Consider the following 27,992-nt stretch of genomic DNA (forward strand, 5'->3'; position numbering starts at 1 on the left):
CCCTTGCACCCAGCTGGCACGGAGAGTTAAGACAGATTCTGCTTGCTGTGGGTTTGTTCAATCCTTTGCATACAAGCATCTACACTCCCAGAATTTAGTGCCTCAGCTGCACAGCTCCCCTCACCAAACTGCAGGCATTAAAATATTTTTAATTCTGTAGATCAAAAAATGACTGTAATAGTTACACAAAAAGACCTTAAATCTCCAAAGACACAGAACGCATTGAAGCTTTCTGACTTAAAGGAAAATAGCCACTTCAAAGCACTGCCCTCCGTTCTTTGAAAACTCCACTTGGAAGTTACCCCCTGACGCTGCCCTTCACTTTGACAAACAGCTGCCATCGTTTTACTGGGAGCCAAAATTAACTCGGTTGTTTCTGTTTAGCAGGATTGTCACGTTCAGAGCGTCAAAGCACCTCGGACACAGCTCCCCACTTCCCAGGAGTAGCCATAGCACGATGTGTACTTGCTCCTCCGGACTCAGACTGACTGGGGAGAGCCTGACGTGATGGTTAAGCCTGACAGCCATCAAGTTGGGCAGGCCATTAGAGGCGATGCCTCTCGTTTCGATTCCTCCCCAGGTATCAGAAGAAATGGTCCCCCCAACACACACAGCCAGCGCCAGAAAGCAGGAACAGCTGGCGGGACCTTTCTTCCTACCTCCGCAGCCTCTTTCCTCTCATTCTCACACCAGGATCTGAAAGCAGAGATAGCGTCTGTCTGTCTGCCCTGGATCTCAATCTATTGTAGCAAGAAACTGACTTGTTCCATGACGTTATGATCTGGACTCTGATTTATTTTCTATGAGCAATAACTGGATTGTCACAAACCCCAGATTTATATCTTAGTCAAAATCACTAGCTCCTAGCCAGAGCAATGCTTCTCATGCTTTTATATTCCATGCTGAAATATCCAGGTCATGGTGTGTGTGTAACAGGTGAGCAGAAACTTTAACGTTATACTGAAAAAATCACATCATTTATTCTACATGTACGTTCATTACTTACCCTACCTAGGAAATTTTGCTTGATACTAAAGCAATTTTGACGAAAATTTCAGAAGCGCGTGGTATGCAAATACGGCACAGCTTGAACTCACAGCCAGGTTATCTTGGTGCCAGAGTTAAATTACTTGATTAACAAATTAGAAGGAAAGAGAATTAGTGTTTTTACGGAGGCCAAGGTTTGGAGACATAAATAGTGTCTCCCAATATTAAAGCTGACTAGACAGAGTCTGCAAGTAGCACTCCATGCAGGTTTCCTTCTTCGAAGGAACTCTACATGTAAATTTTTTCTTCTTTGAAGGTACTCAGAATGTAATTTTGCCTGCATTATCTCACTAGCTGTAGGAAGACAGACTTTGAATACATACAAGCAGAACAGCCTGCATGTGTTCAGTCACTAACTACTGTGGGGGAGTAAGGTACAAGCTGGCTCAGCAGCAAGGTTTTCTTTCTGTTTGTACTGAAGAAGTAGGAAGAGAGTTTCAGGTTGGCACAAAAACAGAGTCTCATTTATGAGAAGGTACATAACACTGAACCCAGCCTACCACAGCTCTGGTAGCGCACTGCATTTTACCCGGTCAGAACGTCCACAACCTCCTTAGGCAAGGCTTTACAAATGCCTATGCTTCTCCCTTTTCAACGCTACAGAGTTTGCATAAATTCACACGCTAATATCAAGCCTTCCACTGTATTCAAAAGGAGTGGAATCAGGTTCTGCAACCTGATGAACTTGTACCACCTCCACTGCGAAGTCTGTATCTTAAGTGGATGCTTATGGAAGACAAACAGAACCTTCCACGGGCCTCCTTTGCATGCGCCAGGTTTGCTAGTTTGTGCTGAACACCGAAACACAGCAACATTTTGCGGCAAGAGAAAGCACGACGTTACTGACGGCTACTTGACACACTAAAACATCCTTATGAGTGGATATTGACACAATTCTTTTAATGCACTCGTAATTCAAAAAGCATATTAAGGCTCCTAAAGCAAATTCCACCTTCAAAACACAACAGCAGAAGGTCACTGGATTCCAAATGTTCTTTATTTTATATTCGCTGCCATAGAAAGTAATCAAACAGCACTGTCGTTGATACCGGGAAAAAATAATGTGGTTTTTCTTCTCCTAAAGATGTGATGTGCATTAAGAAGTCAGTCCAAAATCCTGATGTTAAGTAGAAAAGGCAACTGTTTGAATTATAAAATACTGTATATACAGGCATAAAAATGTTTCAGAAAGTGTTCCACAAAGTTTCCAAACTTTCAAGGGCAAATCTTCAGCAGGGAAATGGGTTGTTGTCTTCAAAGGTGAGCATCGGTTCATCTGAGCAGGATGTCTGAATCATTATCTTCCTACATTACAGGTGACATAGACTTTGATTTTCATCCCAGCCAGGGATAACATAATGGTCCTAGTGATTAAGGTGTTTTTTCCTGGAGCTATTAATTTAACAAGCACACTCTATATATAAAAATGAAATTTCAAATAAATTTATACAACAGCTAGACTTTATAAAAATATAGATCTCTATTTTACACCAGGCATTATCCAAGGTGAGTTTCCACTTTCTTATGTCTTAACCATTAGAAATTAATTTTTATCCTTTGGAATCTTATCTATGGCTAGACTGGAAATTAAGTAATGTGAAGTTATTAGCTGGTGAAGAGTATTTCAAGAATCTCATTTTGTGGGGTTTTTTTGGCCAAATTTAACAAACCACTGCAGTTCTGCAGTGCTCATCTTGCAGTACTGGCCATCTTACACAGTACGTATCTACTTATTCCAGAATCTTGACCTAATTCAGTGTTAGAACCCAAATAAAAAACATCCCTATTGTCCTTACTGTTGAAAAACAAAACAAACCACCAACCAAAAACCCCACCCAAACCCAAATAAATAAATTTAGACAGAATTTCTATTTTGCTGTACTGCGGTTACTCTTTACTGTGCAGTGGAGGCAATAATGAATAATACAGCCGTGTGATGAAGGAATGTAAAACTGAATACATACTGGAAAAACCCCAGACTTTTACAGCTGTGTATATATATATTTATATATCTATCTATATATATATATATCTACATTGCAGTTATAACTGTCACCTCACAAAAGAGATTCAATGGGCTGAACAATCTTCTATAAACTTCACCAGCTGGAGTTCTTCAGGAAGAACTAGCTTTCAGCTTAGCCAGCAGCATTTCATTCTTACGGCATTCCTGTTAACAGAAAGCAAACAGATAAGGAGGTAGCTCCTCTTAACTCTACTAGTTATATCTTCACATCAGCAAAACCAAACCCTTTTATTTTGAATGGCCTCCAAAATCCAAAGTAGTCTGGAGCTAGCGATGAGCTGAAGATAATTCCGATTAATCCATAATGCTCTTCCAAAGGCAATATTCATTACACTTGATGACATTCAAGCCAAAAGGAACAATGCTTGACCATTCAGCTAAAGTTGTTACAAGGAGCTAAAGCAAATCCACCTTTTTACTTACAAATTGAATAAATCTGAAATTAGGATTACTTTTGGTGACCTGGAACTTCACAATACAGTTTGCAAAAAAGTCAGTGTTCAGGGAACAACTCTAGGGCAAGAAATACATACCACCTGTTTTCAACACTGCAAACACAACTTCATTTATTTTTAAGGATAGCAAGGACAAGCAGAAGTTCCCTCACAAGGCAGTGGCTTATTTATGCTTCCACAACAACAGCAACAAAAAACCCCACCTAACTTCTGCAACTAGGACATAAAATTTTGTATGACAGAAAAGGAGCTGAGCAGTCCCTGCCATTCTCTCAGAGTACATCGTCCAAAACAGGAAGGAATTGTCTCAGAACAAAGCAGGACAAATTATAGAAAGACGTTTTGCCTCAGACATCTGAAGCCAAATGACAATTTTGCCTGGCAGCACTACTTTTCATTCATTATCATGGAGACAATAATTAACAGAAGCACATTATGATGAATAGCTTGGGAAAGGTGAAATCAATGAAGTGTTAAACAGTGTTTTCACAGTGGTTAGAAAACCAGGCTGGTTCCTAGAGGTATTTATAACCACCGAGACTCTGGACTCTCTCCTTTATTCACACACATTTCCACAACCCTCTTTGCTCCAATACCTAACTGCTCCTAGATCTTCAAGAGATTCCACTTAGAAACCCAAATATACAGCTTGCATGGTAACAAACTGCCCTTCCCCTGTAACGTGGGGGGTGCTAGTCTATCAGTGGAAAAAACAACTTCCGGAATCAAATTCAGAGACCAAGAATCACAAGTTGATAACCACCAAGAGACACTGTGAACATGGCGTGATGATAATCACCATACCAGGAACTTTTGTGCATATATTAATGCACAAGTCAAGCCAAAACAGGTCACTGAAAACTTTACATGAGCAAAAGTGTTCTTACCTCTTTAAATTCTTTCACTGTTTTGAAGTAAAGCCTCTGTTTCTCTAGAAGCTCTAAGTATTCATCATTCAACTGGTCTCTTCGCATTTTGTTTTCCTGCTTCTTCTTTTCCATCTGTTGGTAAACAGGAAGGATAAGAGATCAGGTACTGTATACAGAATACAAACCCACACACCTATATACTGTATAAGGAACAACTATCTGTAACAGAGAATGGGAGACAGATGCTTCACAAAAGATGCCCCCGGCTTGTGCTTTAAATGCAACAAACGTTTATGCAAGCTCTCAAAAAAAAAAAATTAAAAAGCTAATGCTGACATCTCCGTACCAGTGGCACTATAGGCAGCATTCAGAATTAAACTATGGCTCACACCTCTGCAAGCCAGGAATCTTGCTCACTGAACAATCCTACCTCAACGATGACACAGTGAAATTGCATAACAACAAAAAAACCAAAACAACCACCAAAAAAGCAAACACACAAGGTTTTGATACAATGCCAAGGTCATGATTTGGTTGTTTATGTTAGTTGTATCGAACAGGGAGGGCAAGAGATGTCTTTACCTTCCCATGCAACGCTGCACCTGCTCAAGACCCACACATAAGAACTCTCTTCTCTTTTTTACTTGTGCCAAAGCTGTGACAAACATAACTTTAGTCCCTACACGTGAAGAGGATTGGTTCTTACTACAGAACAAACTGCCTTCCTCTCACAGGTAGTTCTAATGAAGTTCTTCCATCGCAGCACCACAGACAAGATTGCTGCTAGTCTAGAGAGTAAATACGCCCTCCCTCCAGTGCTAGGGCACAACAACATTTAAAAAGCCCTGTCGTATTCCTCTCCCCCAAAACTGTTTTTCAATTCTCTCCAACAGGCTTTCACCTCCTAAATTTAGACAGGGAAAACTGCAATTCCAAAACCTGCAAGAATCCCCTACAGCCCAAACAAGCAGGTAACTTCTACAGGAGCAGAATTTGCTGCATTTCTAGATTTATGTATCAACATTGATCTTATTGATTCTTATGCCTAAAAGAAATTACCAGATCCCAAACCTTCCTCAAGTATGAACACTGCTAACAATGTACATCTCCTTTACAAAGCCAGCTGCTGTCCAAAACTTCAGGGAATCTCTCCTAACAAAACTGAGCAGGGTCAGTGGGTTTTTAAAGTTATGCTTGAGGAAGAAAAAAGCATTAAATGTGTTAATGCAGAAAAACCACATTATCGCATGTGTCCCATTCCTTTAGGATGACACTAAAAACAGCACTGCTAAAACATCTAGGACGGATTCTTGTGAAGAGATAAGACCCTATTACTATCCTTTGATAAATTGCTCCTTTATGCATGGACCATGACAAATATCTCGACATACTCCTCTCGGTAGAAACTGCCCTGCTCTGTCCTCGGAAAGTCTCAGTGTTATCATACTGAAACACTTGTTCGCAAGCTACTCATTCTCGGTAACGAGCATGTCTGATTTCTCCTCAGGTCTCTTATGATCCAGTTACAATATGATGGGCTTTGAAAACTGAAATTTCTCTTCAGGTAGAAGGTCTTCAAGGGCTGTACAGAAAAAGTGGATGTACTTTAAGAGTGAATCGTGAAACTGACTGTGAGCACTTCTAATGAGCCGCAGACAGAAGTCGAATAGATAATACTAAACCGTCATGCGGATGAATAACCCTTGCAGCGTACAACTAGCGTGTCTATTGAAAAAGCTATCCTACAGACATTTCCTAGGCAAAGAATAAGAAAACCTTTTGTGGCAGAGCTGTTCCCCAAGGAACCATGTGAATTGTTAAAACTTTCTTATCATCCATTTGTTGTCAGTATCTTCACTGGCATTGAGAAATCAACTACAAGAAGGTGTCAAATGATTACCTACGCCACCTCTAACAATCAATTTTTTTTCTCTCAGTTGAGCTAAGCTTAGCTTTTTCATTCAGAAACTCTTGTTTTTCTCCATTAGCTGTAACTGCCACCCCCCGCTGATCCAGACACCTACACCTCAGAGTGAAATGTCACTTGTGAACCTTCTCACAATATGCCAGTGGCCAAACTGCCAGCGCAGAAACACAGCGCAAGTGACGTGAGCTTCCACTGCTTTCAGCAAATATCAGAGATGCTGAAATTACTCTCCCAAAATAATGAGTCATCTGACGTGACAGATCTCATTTACTTCCCTCTCCCTTATCTGTACATGAGGCAGCTGCAAGTTTTGATTCCATCTGAGCATATAGTAAGAGAGTCCAGAATGATTTTATGGACTTCAAAGACTTAACAGTTCAACTGCAAGAGCCTGAAGTAAGTCACAGGAGAGCTCCGAGTCTGCTTTCAATCCTTGCACCTGCTGTGCTGTTACCCATTTCTGTGTGCATAATGGAGGGCAAGACAGGGACCAAAACACTGAACTCCTGGATAGTTTCAGTTCGGGGCCGTTGCTTGCTGCAGCAATTAAAATAACGTCATTCTTCAAAAGAAGAAAGAAATGTAGTTATCTTCAAGCTCATTCTCAGTAGTCAGAACTGCACTGTTCTAATGTATTTTCATAATCTCAGTTTGACACTGAGTCACTCGTGTCAACAGCCTTCACAACAGAAAAATGACCCATACATACAACCACCAATACCACTATTCTTTCTGCTGCCATTTTGTCCTCTCTGGAAATAGGAAGTCAAGCAAATAGAAATAATTCATTACAAAAAAGGGCAATGAACTAGCCACCTATTCGAACACAAAAGTCTATAGTAAACATCATATACTTTTATAGCGGAGTTTAGTAGTGCGAAAGAGCTCTATTACCGCCTGAGTTTTTCTTTACTGTTCTATACTGTTCTGTTTTTCTATCACACGTTTATCATATTTTGTACTTGAAGTTTCTATTTAGCTCTTGAGATGAAACAGCCCAATACCTGGAGAGAGCGCATTCTCAGTACACATTCTAGTATATATTGGTTTATAGTCTACCGTACTTCTATTTAAACTCAAAGAACAGCTATAATCCACTACCAAGAATTTTCTGGCTTTATAGAGATAAGAATTTCAAAGCCCCTTTACGGGACTTTGAAAACATGAGTATGCTGCATATGAAAATAAAAGAGTAAAACAACACAATAGCTACAAGTTAGTAACTACCCTTATCAAGAAGCCCTTAGGCCTATCCCTGTTGCATGCAAATACACCTGTGGACAGCTTTACTTGGAGCCACTGTTGGACCTCTTAACACAAGTCCACTGAGGCCGTGCTTTTACAAAACAGCCCCCAAATGTTACCAGAAGCAGTTTTGTCTTCTCTGAATGAGCACTGGGGCTCTGCTCACACACAAACCCCTTTTCACTTGCTATGTGGACACACCACGCTCATCGGCAACACTGAGTCTTTTTAAAGTCAGGTTAAAACCAACAAAACCAATAAAAAAACCAATCCAAATGGAAGAATTCTCACGGACTTCAGTAACATACAGCTGTTTCAGGCATCTACATCATTACACTGCCAATAACAAAGTTTAAGGGTATAAGCTTCCCATCTGGAGAGCAGTGTTACCTTTGTTCTACTCTATTAATTAACATCTCAGTGGTGAGCAGTTTCTTATGAATGTGAAAATAAGTAATGCTTGTTAGTTGCTTGCTTAATTTGCACCTCACGTAATGGATTTCTCCATGCACAGTTATTATCCAAGAGGCTTTTCTGAAGTAATTCCCAGGTTCTAGCAAAGCAAGTGAGAAGAGGCTCAGACCTTCATCCGATTCTGTTTGATGCCTTCTACAATCTGCTCCATCTGCCGTAAAAACTGCTCACGAGAACCAGAAGATGCCATTGCTCTGGAAAGGAAAAAAGGTAACAACTGACAAGGATGTAGGATAACGTGTCTCATCTACAGTTGTCTCGCATATTTACCCATGTCCATGCATTCACATTGCTTAGTGTTCTATGTAACAATTAATCTTTTTAATCACTGATTTCAGGTAGCAGCGCAGCTCTTCAGCTGGTATAAACTATCAAAGAGATGGGAACAGAGACTGCAGAGCTCATCACAAGTGCTCTCCCCATCAGTTCAAGTCTGTTCCCCTCTCTCATGTGTTGTACAGAAATAAATTCCTATTAAGTAACTAAAAGCACAAACTTTTAAGGAAAGCAGCTGTTGTGAGTATTAAGAAGGCGAGTAGAGGACTAATGGATCAGCAAATATTCTGAAAAATAATTTCACGTCTAATAGGGAAAGCCCAGAAGTAAGTTTAGACTTGAAATGTATCTTAAACAGATTAAGAAAAATAAAACAAAGAAAATACACCACCACCCCCTGCCCCACACACTCACCCATCAAAAAAACCCCAAAAAACCCAATCCAAAACCCAGCTGTCAATTACAGCATTGATTTCTACTGACTGGACAGAATCAAAAGGATCTCATCACTGAGCCAAACAGATCTACTATGCCTGCTGCAAAGGAAAACATCTGAAATACTTAATTCCTGGTTTTTGTTGTAATTAAAAGTTTTGGATATACAATAAGAAAAAAACCCAAACAACTTTCTGAGCAAACACAGGACACAAGTGTATCGAAGTAAGTAAAGAGATAATTAATTACTCTGGAAAAAGAAGCTTGTAATTTCACAACAGAATTATAAAAAGATATAATGGGAAGAATTGTTAAACCTATTAAAGAGCCATCTCTTCCCCCATGACTCTACTGAATTGTACTATTGTGATTAAAATTCATACTGGAATTTTTTTTGTGAAGTCAGAAAAAAACCCACTGGAAACAAATGCCGGCTGCATCTTAGACTGATATTTGACCTCAAACTTCCAAGGGAACCATGATTTTATCTAAAGAGTTCACACTTCATCAAAACCTTTAAATACAGAGTTAGTCTATAATAAACATGTCTGAAATATGTCTGAGTCTAATGTTTTGTACATAATGTAATAACCACAACTTCACAAAACGGAAAAAAATATTTAAATTAATGCCAGGAAATTTATGACTGAATGATTTCTTTCCACAAATGTAACTGAAGAGCCAGTTATTAAAAACACATGTTGGCTATAAAAGTTAAGTAATTCCAAGTCTTTGATTCCCCAAACATTGGCTTAAACAGAATGAATAAACATTCTATAAAATAATTTCTGTTACTAAAAAATTCTAGCAAATTCTTTAGACTCTGTAACTCATGCCCACTCCCAATTTTCCAACCAGCCATGCTGCTCATTTCAACTGTCAAGAGAAAAATTACCGTTACTTACTGATGAAAGTTGTCGTGAATAGAATTCAGTAGGTTAACCTGTGATTTAGGGAGGGGAAAAAAAAAAAATTATACATTTGTCCTTTCTGGTATGAGTTTTCACGAACAATAAAATGAAATTCAAGTTAAAAAATTTACTATATAGATGTTGCCCTGACAAGCAGTCAGCTATATGAAAATCATCACAACTTTCTTTTGGAAGAGAAGCCACAATCCCTCTGTATTAGCAGAACCTGCCCCAGTGTGGGAGCCACATGCAGCAGAAGCAAGTCTTGGACCACAACTGCAGTTTTAGTTCTGCTGCTGCCCAATTATACCACTGAGAATTTTCCAGTGTGATGACTTTTTCCAAACTAAAGCAATGAAGTAAAATGGTGTACGTATCTGTTCAACTTGACATACAAGTAACTTACAGGTACTCATGCAGTGTTCAACAGCGACAGTGCACAAGCACACCTTGCGGCTATGTGAGGTTTGCATAATTAGTCTTACTTGTAGTGATAAAGCAGAACAAGCAGTTTCACTTAGGGATATCCCTGACTATGCTTACAACCAGACAGGGTAGCAAATTAAGAAGTATCTTATAAAAACAAAAACAACCCACCAAACAAAACAAAAAGCCAAGCAATAACTCCTCACCTCCCAAATTAAAGAAATCCAGACTGTATTAACAAAGCTCTGTCAAGAAGCTGCAAACTAGATCAACAGCCTTGAGCAAAGCACTGAATCAGAAAAAAAAAAAAAAAAAAACCCAACCCAAAACCCAAACAATAAAAAGAAAAAACCCAAAAACCACACAAAGAAACACTGCCCCCCCCTTTTGCTTCTGAGACTAGAACCAGTATCACCACACAACGCTCTAAAGACTCACCAAGCAGTGCAGGAACAGCAGGTGAATTTCTGCACTGCCTTCATTGTGCAGGTGAGTTTTACAGGTTTCCAAACAGCCATGCATCATTACTGGCTTTGCTTATATATATTTTACAGGCTGTTAAAAGATGACCTTCTAAAAAGTATAGAATGGCATTTCACATGCGTGACTTCTATTATGAGATACTAACACTGCACTGAATCAAGACAGAAACAGAATTTTATAACAACATCACAGGAATATTTTGTTGCTCTTCGTATAAACTCCCCCCACTACTTAAACTATAAATTGAATATTTTCTATGTTACCACCTTTGATTGTTTTTCTTGCTTTCTACATATGGCTGTGAGCACTAAAATTCACGAAGAAGCAATTAATGTGATCCTCTCTCTCAGCTTTAAATACTTCTTGCAAGTCTCCTCTGGTTAAAGCTTCCAAGCAGTTTCTCCTTTTGATTAATATTTCGAAGTGTTCTGTAGTAAACAAACCTAAGCATTGCAGACAGAATCACTTGCCCCACTGCTACGGAAAGCTAGACTGATCTCTCCCAAATCTCAAATCTTCCATCTGAATGAACCAGTGATAAGCACGTGCGTTGCAGAACCCGCAGCTGTTCCTGACCTTACTTTATAAAATTAAAACAAATCAAATTCTGAACAGACTCTAAAGCTGTGGAGATGTTTAACAATTCCTATTACTTAGAGGAAAGAAATTATTGCATGACTCATCAATATTTTCCAAGTCCACAGCTTTGCCTCACGATATTTCCAACAAGCATGTGTTTAAGAATGTAACTACAGTCTATGCCACAAAACATTCATGAAAAGCAGCACTGCAGAACTACTGCATAGTAAGAGTGCTGACGTGTTACATTACAGAGAGTAAAATCAGTGTATAAACCCCCAAAATCAAATACATTATGAAACATTTAGTTTAAAAGCATTTTAAAAATTAATCTTTCACAAAATATGATTAAAGTATCAACCATATTCACAAAGACCTTTCGTGTCAGAGCTATAAAATTTACACCCAAAATTCCACTGTATAAAATAACAATAGCAATTATTGTTAAAGTGATTATGCTCAGCAGTTACAGGCCTTTTTGTAAGGACAGGCAAGGCAGAAGAGGTGGAGGAGTTGCACTCTACAGTAAGGAACACCTTGAATGTATCGAAGTCAACTATGGTGATTGCGACTGCTCTACCGAACATCTCTGGGTTAAAGTCAAAGGCGTCATCTCCAAGCAGGGCCTCACAGTGGGCATCTGCTACCGACCTCCTAACCACGGTGATGATGCCAATGAAATGATACTTGGGGCACCAAAGCAAGCTTCTGGCCAACAGAACCGGGTCCTGATGGGTGACTTCAACTACCCAGACACCTTCTGGAAGAACAGTACAGCAGCTCGCATGTCATCCACCAAGTTCATGGAATGCGTAGAGGACTGTTTCCTGATACAAATGTTAGATGTGCCAACCAGGAAGGAGGCGCTGCTGAACTTGCTATTCACTAACTGAGAAAGCCTGCTTTGTCACATGTGGGTTAGTGATAGCCTTGGCTGCAGCGACCACAATATTGTGGAGTTCAGGATGCTGCTGAGTGTGCTGAAGGTCAGCTCTAAGACAAGGGTTCTGGATTTTAGAAGAGCAAACTTCAGTGCACTCAGGGCTCAGTTGGAAGGGATTCAATGGGAAGCTTCTATGGAATACAAAGGAGCTAGTGAGAGCTGGGAGATCTTCAAGAACTCTCTATTGGAAGCACAAAGCCAATTTATCCCCTACAAAGGAAAGGGAAGTAAGCAGAGCAAGAGGCCCCCGTGGCTCAACCGTGAGCTTCTGGGTCTACTCAAATCCAAAAGGGAAGCATATCAGAGATGGAGGAGTGGAGGATTATCTGTTGAGAGCTACAAGGGCATTGCCAGAGTGTGCAGAGATGCAGTTAGAAAAGCAAAAGCCCAGCTCAAATTGAAACTGGCTGTAGATGTCAAAAATAACAAGAAAGGGTTCTTCAGACATGTCAGCCGCACGCAGAAAAAGAAGGAAAACATAGGCCCACTGTTAAACGGAAAAGGAGAGTCATCACCCACAATGCTGAAAAGGCAGAGGTCCTCAATGCTTTCTCCACCTCTGTCTTTACCAGCATTGTAGGGTCCCAGGCTTTGGGAACAAAATTGCCAATTGAACCAAACACCGACCCACCATCAGTGAAGGAAGAGTTAGTACATGAACTACTACAGGAGCTTGACCTCTACAAATGAATGGGCCCTGACACCATCCACCCGAGGGTGTTGAGAGAGCTGGCTGACAGCGTTGCGAGGTCATTCTCCATAATCTTTGAGAAGTCATGGAGAACAGGGGATGTCCCAGAGGACTGCAGGAAGGCAAACGTTACCTCTATCTACAAGAAGAGCTCGAGGGAGGATCTGGGTAACTATAGGCCCGTCAGCCTTACTTCAGTCCCTGGGAAAGTTATGGAACGAATCCTCCTGGGGCCATCACAAGTCAAATGAAGCACGTGACTGGGAAACGCCAACATGGCTTCACTAAAGGCAGATTGTGCTTGACAAACCTGGTGGCCGCCTATGACAGAGAGACTTGCCTGGTTGACATGGGGCAGTCGGTGGACATTGTCTACCTGGACTTCTCCAAGGCTTTTCATATGGTCCCCACGGCCTCCTGGAGAAATTAATGTGTTATGCCCTAGACAAGTGGTCTGTGCAGTGGGTGGGGAACTGGCTGACAGGCCGCACCCAAAGGGTGGTGGTAAACAGCTCCTTTTCCAAGTGGCAACCTGTCACAAGTGGAGTCCCCCAGGGATCAATATTGGGCCCGATGTTATTCAATATCTTTGTAAGTGATCTGGATAACGGGATCAAGTGTAGCCTGATGAAGTTTGCTGATAACACCAAGTTGAGTGGGGAAGTAGACACTCCAGAAGGGAGAGCTGCTCTGCAGGGAGATCTGGATAGGCTGGAGGAGTGGGCCAGCAAGAACCTTATGAATTTCAACAAGGACAAGTGTAAGGTCTTGCACCTGGGAACACATAATCCAGGAGTGCAGCACAGACTGGGATCCACCTGGCTGGAGAGCAGCTCTGTGGAAAGGGACCTGGGGGTCATGGTGGACAGAAAGCTCAACATGAGCGAACAGTGTGCTGCTGCGGCCAAGAAGGCCAGCAGGGTGCTGGGTTGCATCAAAAAGGGCATCACCAGCAGAGATAAAAAAGCCATTATCCCGCTCTACTCAGCACCTGTCAGGCCACACCTGGAGACCTGTGTACAGTTCTGGTCCCCGCTGTACAAAAAAGGTGCGGACAGGCTGGAAGGGTTCCAGAGAAGGTCCACGAAGATGATCAAAGGACTGGGAAGCTGCCATATGAGGACAGGCTGGGAGAATTGGGTTCCTTCAGCCTTGAGAAAGGGAGGCTTGGAGGGGATCTCATCACCATGTATTGGTATTTAAGGGGTAGCTACAAAGAAGATGGAGACTCCCTTTTTACACGGAGTCCCATGGAGAGGACAAGGGGGAATGGACGCAAGTTGCTCCTCGGGAGATTCTGATTGGACACGAGAAGAAAATTTTTCACACTGAGGACAGTCACCATTGGAATAATCTCCCCAGGGAAGTGGTTGACTCGGCCATGTTGGACACCTTCATGAGTCGTCCGGACAGGGTGCTGGGCCATCTTGTCTAGACTGTGCTCTTCCTAGAAAGGTTGGACTAGATGATCCCTGAGGTTCCTTCCAAGCTGTGATTCTGCAATTCTCTATTTTACAAAATGGTTGGTTTTGGAGGGAGAAAAGAAAAAAAATAAGGCTAGAAGAAGTGCAAGCATATTCCGGAAATCTTTGAGGCACAGATGCCAAAGGCATCTTTTGTACATTACTAGACTTTATCTACTTACTGAAACCTTGGTTCTAATATTAACAGCAACACAAGGAAACCTCAACTACATTTAACGAAGTAAGACTGCCTCAGAAGACATTCAGACCTCTCTCTCTTGTGACTGTCACAAAGATAAAAGAAACCCTTTATCAATTTATTTGTCCTTTGAAATTATATCCATGTAAGTGAAGCTTGGAACTTAAAAAAAAAAAGCAAAACAAAACATAAAACCCAACCAAATCCCCCCAAAAGGCATTGAATTATATTGGCAAAAGTACTCCCTAATTATACAACAGCGAAATACATCTGCTCTGTATTCTGTCAGCTGTTTTTATGTGCCCATTTCAAAAACAATCTCTGTACACTTTTTAAATTTGCAGGCTTGCCCTCAAAATAAATTAAAAAAAAAAATCTGTATTAAACTCTAATCCAGGGGAAAAGTTAAAGTAAGATGAATTCTATCGCTGCTAATTCACACAGTATTTTAAATCTGGTATATTGTTATCTGCAACCTGTTGTATTAAATATTTTCAATACATTTCACCATTTGGAATAGGAAAATAAAAACAATGAAAGAGCACAGAGAAAACAAGGCATTTAATAATCTTCTCACAGACTTAGGTAAGGCATTTGTCAGGACCGCTGGCAGCCATTATACCACCCACGCTTGCACAGGGATGCAAGTTTTACAGCTAGGGCTCCTGAATATTCAGTATGATACCACGTAATGCCAGTTACATCACTGTTGGTTTGTAAGAAGTTGATGGTTGAAAAACTTTCAAGGAAAATTCTTAATGTATTTTCAGGAGATGAAAAGCTAAGTTATACCACTAATTCCAAGGTAATTTATTTGAGGATCTTAGGGAACATCAGGTAGAATAATTTTTAGAAACAGCTAAACTGAAACTGCTCCCAGAAATTAGGTATTTCTAGAGCACATGACAATCAACACCACAGGTTGAACTTTGGTAAGATCCTGCTTTGTAGTCATTGCTGACCTAACTCAAAATATATATATACACACACACACATATATATGTGTATGTATACACACACGAACAAAAAAGCTCAAGTCAGCACAGAACTTGAGATTTTTCTGCATATATTCTTTACATGCGTTGTTAAGTCACCTAGTCACAGAAGTTACTTTTGAATTTATTGTGATGCAACGTGGATTCTGACAACATTCACAGAGTGGTATAATACTTTTCTGCAACAGAAAGGGACAGATTTACCCTGAAACTGCAGTCATGCCTTAAAATACTTCTATCAGGGTAAACTGAGGAAAGTTAAAGTTTAGAATGATAGTATGAAAGAAATATTCTGGGGCTTGGGGCAGGGGGAGGTTTCATCACCCTGGCTTCCAGAAAATCTGTAAGGAAGCCCAGTCTTGTACGTTTGCCAAAGGAAAAAGGTATTATCTCTCTGAATAAGTTCTGCACAGAAGTAGAATGTCGGTGAGTTTTCCAGCAGACTCACAGGGAGCATTTTTTAAGATTGTCAAAACCAAAGCAGCTGAACTGAACTCAGTTACTGTAAGACTAAGTAGGAGAATGAGGAAGGGAGGAAGTTGGTTTTCTCCCCACAGTTAACACACTTTTGTACATGCCTAATGTTACTCTATCCTGAAGGGCTGCTGTTTGCCAAAAGTTCCCTCTGTTTCCCAACTACCTCTCCTCACAGCTTTAGCACAGGTACAGGACCTGCAGCATAGCTTAATTGTTAAAGAATATTTCTGTATTTAAAACTATTTCTCCAGTTGTGTTTTGTGGCAAGCAACTGCCAGGATCACACGCCCTCTAAAGCAGCTACATAAATTCATGACTTTTCTGAATTGAAAAACGGAAAACTATCTAACACATGTATTAGAATCAGCTGCCTAATGGAAGGAAATGGTTGCTCATTGTCTGCAAAAACAGGAGATACTGGCTACTTAGCCAGAAATTTGACTACTGCTTATCTCATACACTAAAAGAAATATAAGTAATGCAAAACTAACTTACTTGTTCTTATTTTACTAGAATAAATAGAAGCCTGAAGTATCAAAACATGATGTATTTTAAAAGTAATGTCATGATTTTTATCAAGGTTTGATGACTGCTCCTATTTCTCCACCTTTACTGAAGTCACACGCTTGTCATTGCAAAAAAAGAAAACTGAAATCACTCGATTAAGTCATCCCCAAGAAAGAGCTGAACTCTGTATAGTAGGGAGAGAGAGGAGGGGAAAAACCAAAGCTGCTTTCATGAAAACTACTCTTCTGATCCTGATCCAGTAAAATCACCAATGACTTAAGCATAGGCAGGCTCAGACCATGAGAACTAACTGTGATGTTGCTGACAGCAGCTGGAATTTTCCCTCCAAAAAAGGAAAAAGAGGGTAATTTGTTCCTGTGATACCAAGACAGAGATATTTGCTAATCGAATGTTACTCATGTTTTGTGAACACGGTGAGTAGTTTAAACATGCTGTACTAACAGCACTTCTTTTACAACACAGACCATTTCCCTCTCAACATTAGAAATATGAATCATTTCATTTTTACTTAGAATGTTAACTCTGCTCTGACACCACTGAATATGGTGACAGCCAAGTAAAAAACCTCTTTACCTCCTTCTCCACAGACTAAATATTTAGAAAACAGTAATAACATTTTCTTACCTCCTTTTCCAAATATACTTTCTTATCATCCAGTGTATTATAAAGAGTAAAGAACTGCTTCGTTTCTTTGTGAGTTGCTGACACTGCAAACAAAAAAAAAAAGGATAGAACAGTAAAAGAGCATGAGGTGAAATGGAATCTGTAAAAATACTTTGTAGGCTTTATATACTTTCCACTATCAATAAAGGAACACACTCTTTAGTACATTCTGGAAGAATATTCCCCTGCATGTAAATCTCCAGCAGGGTTTGCAGCTATCAGATTTTATGAGAGCAACACAGCTGAGTGGTTAAATTAAGCCTCAACTGCTGACAGTCCTTTATACGAGCATACGTTGGCACTGTCGGCTGAGCTTCCTAACCACTCTCTGTTCATCCTTCCTTCATCAGTTTTACCCTTACACCATACAGGTTGCTGTGCTGCTATCAGCTGCCTGCGCGTAGCTTGCCATGGTGTCAGAGAGGCACAGGCTTGGCAGGGACAGATAGGAAACAGATAATCTGACAGTACTGTGTGGGAAACAAGTGCGTCACAGTATATATTGCAAGCTACACATGTGCAAGAGGCCCAAGAAAGCTTTTACTGTTTTAAACCCTTTCCCCCCGCCCTTCTTACTATTTATTCATGCTGATAGGATTAAACAATACTTTCTTTTCAAACAATACTTTCTAGTTTAGGTGATTATAGCAGATGATGGTCATAGCTCAGTGGGAATGGGGAAGGTAAGGCTCAGAGACACATTCCTTGGGCCTACAAGATGATGACTGATACTCAAATCTGCTAAGTCTTCATGTGTTCTTTAGTTCTTCAGTGCCTAAGGAAACCTAAGCTATTTGTGATTCCTAAGGAGAGAGTTCAACAGAGAAAGACAGTTGGCAAAAATTATTATGGTTAATATATTAAGCACTGTCTAGAATCCTCAACCTGGAAAAAACACATGGATTAAAAGAAATTTAAATGATTTAATAATGAAAATTATTCCAGAGGTCATGATTAAGCCAGAGAAACCTGAATGAAGCCATGCTCATTACATTAAACTCTAAAGGCAAACAAGTTGTCATCTTTAAATAAAACCTTTACTGAACTGATACACTGGACTAAGCTTTTGAATGGAACCATTTACAGACAGCATGACCTCCTTCCCACATCACATCATTAAACAGCTGAATTTTTAAAGAAAGTCCAACTCTTGATTTATACAATTCTGTTCTCCAGCTGAAGCCCAACAGCAACCCCCAGCTAAAAGTTGAATGTTTTAGTGGCAGAAATCCAGCAGTGGCTACTTCTACAGTAGCAAGATGTTTGGGACCAAGAGCTTTCTCATTGCCACAGTATGATAGTGACACGTGTTTTGCACATGCTGTAGCCTTGAAAAGCATACTGAGCACAGGGAGCCTGAAAGCAGTGAAGAATGCAGGAAAGCCTGCGATAGGCTGACAAACTAGTAAGGGCTATTCAGCATGTTCCACAAAGATTTTCCAAATGCTGAAATCAGGCTGCTTCTTGAAAAACTGCACGAACACGAGGATCGCCAACAGGCTTATTACTTCAGGTGTGCTCTCTTGAGTTTGTTTTTTGCAGGACATGCTGCTGCCAAATGGAAGAGGCCTTTCCCAAACCATTTCCTTCCTGCAGGTCTTCCCTTTCTTGCAGCAGCTCTAGTAGTCAGTCACAGATCTTTTATGAGTGGATACCACATACCAACCCAGAAGAAAACTCTTCAGGATTTCCACTGGGTTATAAAGTTGTACCAGCACATGGAGCCTTACAGGGACACACTAGAGCCCATGTAAGATAAGACAAAGAAAGAAGAGGAAGAAGGACCCAGTTGGCTCATTGACTCTCTTGAAACCACAGCTTAATGTTTTCAAGGGAAGAGGCTTCAGTTAGGTCAAAAATAAAGCACGGAATATTGGAACTGAAAAGCATTGTAGTACAGAATCACTGAGGTTGGAAGGCACTGCTGAAGATTGTCTTGTCCAACACACCTTGGATAAAAGTTCAGAAAAACAGGTTTTGGCAACTCTGAAGATCACCTGAATCTGGCTAAATGAAAAGCCTCTAAAAAAAGCCAAACAAAACCACAGTTCACGGAAAGACTTGCTAGAGATTTCCAGTTCATTTTATCAAAAACTTAGCCTGTACAATGCAGGTTCCCAGCCACGACTGAGCAGTGCATTATCTAAGTTACTGCACATATTTTGTACTATAGAAAATAAAAGTTCCAAAAAATTCAAAGCATCTTAAATCTACACCTAAAGCTGCACAAGTCTCTTGACCTTAGTCTTTCTGTACTTCATATATAAACAAAGCTCCAACCTTCTGAGCAGGTAGATGCTCTGACCGTAGATTATTTGCCTGTATTCACTTAGACATGACAGAGAAAGCAATCTGTGGAAAATTTGTTGAAAGAGAACAAAGTTGTCTTTATAGCTGGACTTGATTAAACAAATTGCATGGCACGTAAGAAGCAAAGCAAGGGGAAGGAAGTGGATTTGTACTCACTGAAGAGGTAGATCTATTCCATGCATTAAGTTAGACAACACAGATGGAAGATAGCACAGACTGTCACTAGAGATGCCTCATCAGGGCAAGGGATTTGAATCGAAGTTAGATAACAATTTCAGAACTGCTCAACCTTCAAGCACTTGGTTCAGATGCATATTTAGTAAATGCAGTAGGTCTTTAAAACATTAGCTAGTTCTTCTTGGTAGAAACTTATTTTAGCTTGCAGTGATACACAAGCTACATTAAATTTACACCAGTAAGTATACTGGTCTGTTACCAGTGTAACAGAACAACTTTAAAATTCTATTCAGTTTGCATACTCCATACTGTCACTATCCATGCACAGCAAACGCATACCTCTCCAAAAAGCCAGCTGAGGACATTTCCCTACTTTATAACTTCTCATCATAAAAAAAAAAAGTTAAAGCAAATTTGTACTCTGATCCTACCAAGATATTGCAGGATATTTATGAATCAAAAATGAAAGAAAACAATCCCTTCAAGAAACTGCCTTTACTTTATAGTTCTTGACATAGTTTGGTTCAGAACCAGATATCTCATATCAATGAGAACAATGAAAGCAATCTAACATTAAGAGCAATTAATTAAACACAAGTCAAATTGACAGCAACCTCATTTCTAAGTGGTGAATTAAGGACTTTCTAAACACACTGGTCATTAACCTAAGTGATGAACCTGTTGCAGACAAAATTTACTCTAGAGATCTTGTGTATCAAGTTTCACCCTCAAGAAAAATCTTATAGCCAGCTTATAAAGCCTTGAAAATAGGCTTTATAATTATTATTACAATATGAATACCAAAAGACCCTTAAAATACCACAAAATTAGCAAGTGCTGCTGTTACATGACATATGTTTAAAATGTAATTGCCCTCCTTCCAGGGCTTTAGCCTTCAGCAGGATGTTCCTGCTTGATATACATACCCTGACTGTAAAGTTCAATAAATCTCTTCTGATACTGTGTTAGCTCAGCTCGGCTGGGTACTTCATCAATCTTGCGTTGTAAAATGGCTATTTCTCTGTTTCTTCGTGCCTGAATAGAAAGTTAGGAGGGGAGAAAACAAAGCCTCTTCTTGTTCTCTTCTTAAAATGGATGAAGCCCCCCCAGCAATATTTTGTTACTAAATAATTAATTTAAAAAAAAAGCTTTGGCTGAGGCTCAATTTTTTTTTTTGTAATCGATTTGTGACAGAAAAACTTTTAGAACAAGAAAAGGAAGTATTAGAATTTACAAGATAAGAAAAATGGCAATAATTTTGTACAAGTAAATTTACAGAGACTTACCAACAAGAGTCGGATCTTTTGAAGTTTATCTTTCTCAGTTTTGTACTGCTGTTCTATAATCTTATTCGGCTCCTAGAATATGAGAACCCGAGACAATTGTGTATTACAGTAGGAAAAATGTGCAGACTGGGTTTGTTTTCTGTGTCTGTCTATCTTCCATTTAATGGCTCCCACAATTACACAACCATTTGCTGTTTGTTTTTTTTAACAATGATTCATAATCTGCATTTAAAAATTAACATCTTTTACTGTAAACAAATGCATTTTGCTAGCTTTTAAGCCTTTGATGTTTTAGTTGTTAAGATTTGTCACTAGTTTTTCCACTGCTTTAAAACAGTCACACTTTAAATGAAGATATGCATCGGAAGATCATCAATACTTCTTGTCTGAATGTTTATACTTTGATTCAGTGGCAGGGTTAAGGATAAACATGGCCCAGGACAGAACATAAACCCTCAGACGTGCATTCTCGATTTCCTGGATTGTGGACTTTAAGATATTTTTTTCTTGTTTAAGAATGTAAGATTTAGGTTTGCATTTTATTTTTTCATGCTGTGTTCAGGAGGACAGCAGCATCATGGAACCTGTAATCTACCCCAGTTCAGAGGCATAAATGTATCAAGTGTTTACCCGCTGAAAATACAAGTAATTCAAGCTTTTCCTTTTCTGTTCATTTATTATTCATTGCCATCAGTCTAGATGCACTTGTGTGAAAGCCTAACTTCTGACAGCTGCTCACGGCACGCAATGTACTGAGCCACTGAAAACTTGTGCTTTCATTCTTCAAATGAATCCACTTTTAAGAAAAAGCCAACCAAAACAAACATGCTTTCTGAGAAGACCTGTTTTTGTCAGAGGTGTGCACTGCTCTTAACACAACATCCAGAGATTCTTCTCTGGTACTACGAAGGAAGGTAAAAGGCACAAAAGCACCTAGGAGTTCTCCCCATGGATTCTGCAAGAATAATGAAGAATACTACAGCTATTTTCAGTCTACTGTATTTCTATGAATATTAGCCTGACCTGTGGCTTTACCAGTGGGGGATAACAGAATTTTTCAGGGATTGCAACAGATACTTAATGCTTACGAGAACGTGTCAGAAGTCAGTACGACCTAAAACAATATTTTAAAACACAAATTGAAACTAAAAATTTAGGTGTTTGCTATTACCTCTTCCTCCCCATCTTCCACTCCCTCAGCTTTCAGGGCCTCAATATTTTGTTGAAGTCTCTCCATTTCTTCCTTTAAAACAAAAAAGTTCATGTTGCTTTTAACAGAGACCTATCCTCTTAACAGGGAGAGCAAGAAGCTTGACAACGTACACCTCTAACAACATTGTGGAGCTGACCACACACTTTAGGCTTGTAAGATTAAACAGCATTCCCTGCTTAAGGGTAAGGCATCCATTATTACTTATTACATAAAACTGCCGCTTTTATCGAACACAGGAACAAATTTCTTACTTGCAAATATTCTAGATCCAGGTAAGACAACTAATGAGTGACATGGAAAATGGAACTGAGGAAGCAAAGGAATATTACGATAGCAACAGCATGACATGGGACTGCAACGTGCAGCATTTGTAAAAATGAATGAACCTAAAGCTACCTGCAGGTAGTTTCCATTACAATCCTTCAGAGCTTTCCAAAGGAGTATGTATGGGAAAATTAGGTTCCTATGCCCAGCCTATGCCTCAAGGCACTATTTCTTTTTACTGCTTTTCATTCTATTAAATCCCACCCACTATTGTTTAAATAGAAGAGAATGGAAACAATTCTTTCCGATCATATTTCTAGGAAGTCCATAAACACAGCAGTGAACAGGACAGCAAAACACAGTAATTACGCTGTAAAACAAACATGCTCTGAAAACTGTAATAGCTTCATCTCAGTCTCGTCTCTTTTGGTGGGTTGCTCCAAAGCTAGGGGCCTTCATGAGGCCCTCCTCTTTGGCACTGTACCTCTCCTCAGGTCACTGTTGGCTGCATTATCCAAGAAGAGACAATCCATTTCAGGTTGTGAAGAGCACAGGTGGGTATCTAGTACAGCCCAATCTCAAACTTATGTTTTAGTGCTCCCTGTCAACCCACCCCAAGCTGCTCTCAGCAGAATGGTAAGGGGAACAAGAAGAACCACAGCTGTGACAAGCATAAGGCTGATCTGGCATTATATGTCTAGAAACTGTCCCTTTATTAAAGGGTCCCAGGCACAACAGAACACTGAAGGACACACTAATTTAGATGCCTTGGCAGCCTCCTTACACCTCCTTGCCTCAGGGCACGGGGGCAAGTCCTTCTGGTTAATCCAGTTCCAACCTGCTTGGTCGTCAGCCTTGTTGCAGATATGATGCACTGCAGAACTGGGCAACTGTCCGTAATTCTGCACGAATCAAGGTGGTGCCAATATTCAATATGAACCTGGAAATACTAGTAGATTGGCAGGGTGGAGGGTGGCAACAACAGGGACACACAACACAATGACAAAACAGGAAGAAATATAATACTTATTTACCACATTTTAAATTAATCCTTATATAAGAAACTAAAACTCACCCTACAATGTGCTTTGAACTCTTGCTCCTGGCTTTTCAGGTTTTCATTCATGGCCACTAGTGCTCGCAGACTGTGTAATACGCTAAATTTGAAGATCCAGTAAACCACATTAGACTTTTAGTTTCTAATTTAAACAGATGGAGAACTAAGAGACATTAGAAGATGCTTAGTTCTAGATAAATTTCCAATAAAATCTGTGTAAATTAAAACCTCAAATATCACCACTGATGTACCAAGGTCAAAATAAAAATGTACTATTACACTGAGTATCTTGATTGTTTTATTATGTTCTGACCCTAGTATTGTGGAAGCTTTGAGAGCCTCCTGTTTAATTTACGTGAGACGAAGGCTTCAGATATGAAGAAAATAAATCAGGAAGGCCTCATCTACCTGTCAAATGTGCCTAGGGTTCTTCTGCTTTAAACACCTACAATTATTTGCAACTAAAGATTGACACTTTCCATTCTGACTGAATACTATGGTAGTATTTTCCTGTCTTTGGAAAGCAAGCTGGGGAACTACTTAATTTTTAAATTTTAGTTCTTTGTTTAGGATGACAAAGCAAGGAACACTGAATGATTCATCTGAATACCACCATTTATCAGAATTTCAAAGGTCACAAAGGAAGAAACTTACCTAGAATCTGCTTGGGATTCTATTGTTTCTAAGGCTGCCAATTCCTTGTCCAGCTTTTCACTGTAACTCTTAACCTAAGGGTTGCAATTAATAATAAACTGAAATACACTTCCGTACATAAAATGATGCATGGTAGTCAGCTTTCCCACACCATGGGATCAGTGAGGTAAGTTGTCAAACACCTTCTACATTTAATACATCCCTCTACACACAGAACTTCTCAAAAATTATTCAGCTAGAATCAGTGCGTAGAAAAACAAAGATTACCTCATTTAATGCCTTTTTTGCTTCAGTACATTTTGTCTGCAGATCAGCACATTTAGCTTGCAACTGTTATGAAAGAGAAAGAAAAGAGTTTGATCCTACGGTCACGCTAATTACACCTGTAATGGAGAATAACAATATTTGAGCTTTAATAATGGTTGTCTATTAAACAATAGGCCAACCATCACACACACTGTTGTTTCTTGTCTTCTACTCTGAGAGCATTTGATTGCAAGAAAACTGATTGAAAGTTTAATTAATAACAGCAAACATCTTCCACCTGACCTTCTAGATGTATTGGGTCCCAGAATAAACAGCAGCTTGTACAAAATGGATGCCAACACAATGGTAACTGATTGGACAGAATCTCTGCTAAATTGCTCAAAGTTATTTAGCCTGGTTATACTGGCCTAGTTTCACACCAGGCTAAGAAGAGAGTCCCATATTGTACTTCTCCAGATACGTTAGGGTGATTCAAGACTTGCATAAAAGCGCCATGGCACCATACCACAGACATGTCCATACCAAATAAGCAAGCTGGTTTATGACTTTCTTTTGTCTAACTATGGAAACTTTAATAAGAAGGCAGTTAGCAAAATGCCACTGGATATTTCACTTGTCAAATAGTTTACAGGGGCTAATTTTAGATGAACATCCTTCTTTAAAGTCCTTATGATTAAGATAACATTGCAAATAATAACTACAAAAATGGGTCATGGGTTACAAAAGTAGAGCAGAAGTGTTGCAAACAAAGAAATGCACATTTGGCTTTCTGTTTCACTTCTTTTCATGCTAGTTTAGTTTGCTGTTCACAACAGGGAGCCGTGACTCAACACTGCACTCATCCTGTTCCACAGCCAAAATACAAAAAGAAAGATTTTTCATTGTTTTTCATATTTTTCACCAATAATTCACCAATAGACTGAATTCTAACTAGTTGAAAAAAATATTATTTAAGCCTGAAGTCTATGTCTCATGAAAATTGACATAAAGATTAAAGAACTATTTGTTATGAGAACTGTTGCTGAAACATACTGCAGTGTCAAAGGCAGAACTTCACAAACATTTTTTAAAAGGGTGGTCTTGACTGTCACTGATTTCAAAAGCTGTCTTTGGCAAGTGGTTAAAAAAAAAATTCAGCCAGGAAATTTTTACTTGACTGGAGTGATGAAGGGATTATATTTGGCTTACAGCTGTCAGTACTTTTTTCCCCCATATAAAAACATAGCACCAAGATGGTTATGTACTGGAAATCGGCAACACAGAATGAAAGGGTCCTTAACTGTTAAAATGGCAAATGGCATGATAACAAGTTTAGAAAATACTGAAGTTTTCCTGTGGATTATAAAGTTTGTTTGGCAGCTAAAAGCAGATCTGTAATGAAGTGAGGAATCTACCAATTTTCTGTGGTTTACAACCATGTTGCCTCCCCACCCCAAACTGCTTTCTCCTTCTCAGCAATATGTTGAACGCAAGCAAATACGTTCGTTCGTATGCCAGGGAAGCTGGTAAAGAAAGTTACCTGCACCAGGCATGAAAATGTAATCCACTGAACATATACCTACTTACAGGCGTATTCTGTGTTACTAATTCAGTAGCCGCACTATGCTACAATCCTCTAGAACATAAGAGCCATCTGCTACAGAAAAAAAATGCTTTTGAACAGTTCACTCATTGAGACTGCACACAGACACTGGTGGATCCTTTCTGCTTTCCAGATCATAATAGCACAACACAGAATAGCTGCAAAAGCTACCCACAACTGCTAAGCTTGTTTACCAGCCTCTCTTACTGCTCAGCTAGGCAAAGAAGGATCAAGGAAACGGCATTGCGGGAGAACTGTGCTAGTGCACGTTTTCATTTTTTGAAACCCAAGCTAGCTGTTGCAGTTTCCTAATGCCACGCTTACTACATAATTGTACCTAGGCTGCCCTCCCCAAAATTAAGCTTGGGCTAACTGCCTCCAAGAACACGAGCTGTTCGCACACGCAAGGGCTCTGATGCAGTGTTCTAGTACATACAGACATTCAAACTGAGTGTGCCTCCAGTATGTCTACATACTGCCTGCATTAAAACTGCGGATGGATGTGAGCTGGTGGTCACAACCAAAATCTATGGAACTGCACTAGAACATCCTCAAACCTGAGCAAATGTGCCCCCTCTTATAATACGGCAGTGCTAAACCACTGCCAGTCATGACAAGAAAGCTTCTTAGCTAGAACAGGTTTGCAACCTGCTAGCCCAGAGGAGATGCTGAGAGGGTCTGCATCTGTCTCCATTCTACAATACACATGCAGCACATCTGTATCTCCCTTCATATGCATTTCTCTTACAGTCTTTGTGGTTTAGAAGGAGGAGTTGAAGCGTGACAGAAACGTACTGCAATGACTGAGGATACAATGAACGTCCTCTTCCTTTCACCCACTTTTGAAATTCCAAAGATCTCACTCTGTAATTTGTGTTTCTACTTCAGGAAAAAAACTCAGACCAACACGGGAATTCATGCAGGATTTAACTGTCTGTAAGACCATATTATGATTTTGAAAGCCTGACACTTCAACCTGCATTTAAATGCTAGGTATTGTCAATATTTCTTTTTACTAACAGTCAGTCATCATCTTGACAGGGCACCAAAGTAATGTTCGACATAAACAGACATGGAGAATTCATATTACCAAAGTGTTAAAAGAATACAAACTTAAGTGAAAAAAGTATATTTACTTTCAGTATATCATAAATCATAATTATAGTATATAATAATACCTTCTAATATTTCAGTCTATGATGGAGAGAAATTGTGACAGACATGGTTTACATTCAACATACAGTGCAAAAAATAATTGTAGTGTTATTGACTATGAAAGAATGCTATTCTTAACAGATGGGGCATGCCAGAGGGCAACATAGAAAGACAAATACATCAGTTTAAGAAGAATGAAACTAGTTTGGCATGTTCCAAAGGAAATGTATTCTAATATTTACCAGTTAAGACACTGTCATAGTCTACCCTTTGAAAGTGGGGTTTCTGTGCAAAATTAAGAACAACCTGCACTAGTTCTTCGTAAAACTTTTTATTCAAGTTGGAAAAAAGAAGAGAGAAACAAAGAACAGGATAGGCAATTAGTCTTTCCAATTTTTTGTGCATAAGTTTTATTTCTATAGCTTTTTTTTTTAACTTAGTAATTACTTCGAAGTCAGACACTTCAAAAAATGGTTCACAGCATATGCTTTACTGAAAGGAGATTTAAGTTTTGAAGGGATATATATCCTTTAAATGAAAGACTTTATTGTACTATTAGAGACAATATTTTCATTAACAAACCAACCAAAACAAAACAAAGTCAAGTCAGGTCCAGTAAGTGGCTGAGCAGGAAGGCTTAAAATCTAGTGCTCCCATAGTTATACCATACCAGGTAAACTTTCAGAGCTACCATTCTTTTACCTCTGTTGTTTATAAGACCAGAAATACCGCTGTCTCCTAAAGCATGCATTACAGACACCTGTCTTTTGAAGTCCCTGTACCCCCAACATTTAATAGGTAGAACCAGTTAAGATATAAGGCATTAAGACACTACAGCAAAACAAAACAAAAACCAGATGAAGGCTGCTGGAGCAGTGCTGTACTTGACTTCTGTGGCTGATGCTCTGTCATCAG

The 27,992-nt window shown here is 39.5% G+C and overlaps 1 protein-coding gene across 3 annotated transcripts in view; it reads right to left on the reverse strand.

The window, feature by feature from the left end:
• The window catches only part of CCDC93 (coiled-coil domain containing 93), a 61,636-nt gene that overhangs the window by 5,070 nt on the left and 28,574 nt on the right, over positions 1–27,992 (reverse strand). Inside the window, exons 13-24 of one of the 3 annotated variants that reach the window (XR_010372973.1) lie at positions 24,341–24,403; positions 24,074–24,147; positions 23,438–23,519; positions 22,057–22,128; positions 20,886–20,957; positions 20,526–20,634; positions 17,074–17,156; positions 9,660–9,697; positions 8,153–8,237; positions 4,416–4,529; positions 3,104–3,217; positions 2,026–2,352 (exon numbers count right to left, since the gene is read on the reverse strand). Coding sequence is in view for 1 of the 3 variants with exons in the window: in XM_064451112.1 (XP_064307182.1) it covers positions 3,164–3,217; positions 4,416–4,529; positions 8,153–8,237; positions 9,660–9,697; positions 17,074–17,156; positions 20,526–20,634; positions 20,886–20,957; positions 22,057–22,128; positions 23,438–23,519; positions 24,074–24,147; positions 24,341–24,403 (846 nt within the window). In the remaining 2 variants the exon portion in view is untranslated. Of the gene's footprint in view, positions 1–2,025; positions 3,218–4,415; positions 4,530–8,152; positions 8,238–9,659; positions 9,698–17,073; positions 17,157–20,525; positions 20,635–20,885; positions 20,958–22,056; positions 22,129–23,437; positions 23,520–24,073; positions 24,148–24,340; positions 24,404–27,992 lie in introns of those variants that run through there. The other 2 variants (XR_010372974.1, XM_064451112.1) reach the window with 2 other exon arrangements.

This window comes from Phalacrocorax carbo, chromosome 5 (assembly GCF_963921805.1).
Source record: "Phalacrocorax carbo chromosome 5, bPhaCar2.1, whole genome shotgun sequence".
Classification (NCBI taxonomy): domain Eukaryota; kingdom Metazoa; phylum Chordata; class Aves; order Suliformes; family Phalacrocoracidae; genus Phalacrocorax; species Phalacrocorax carbo.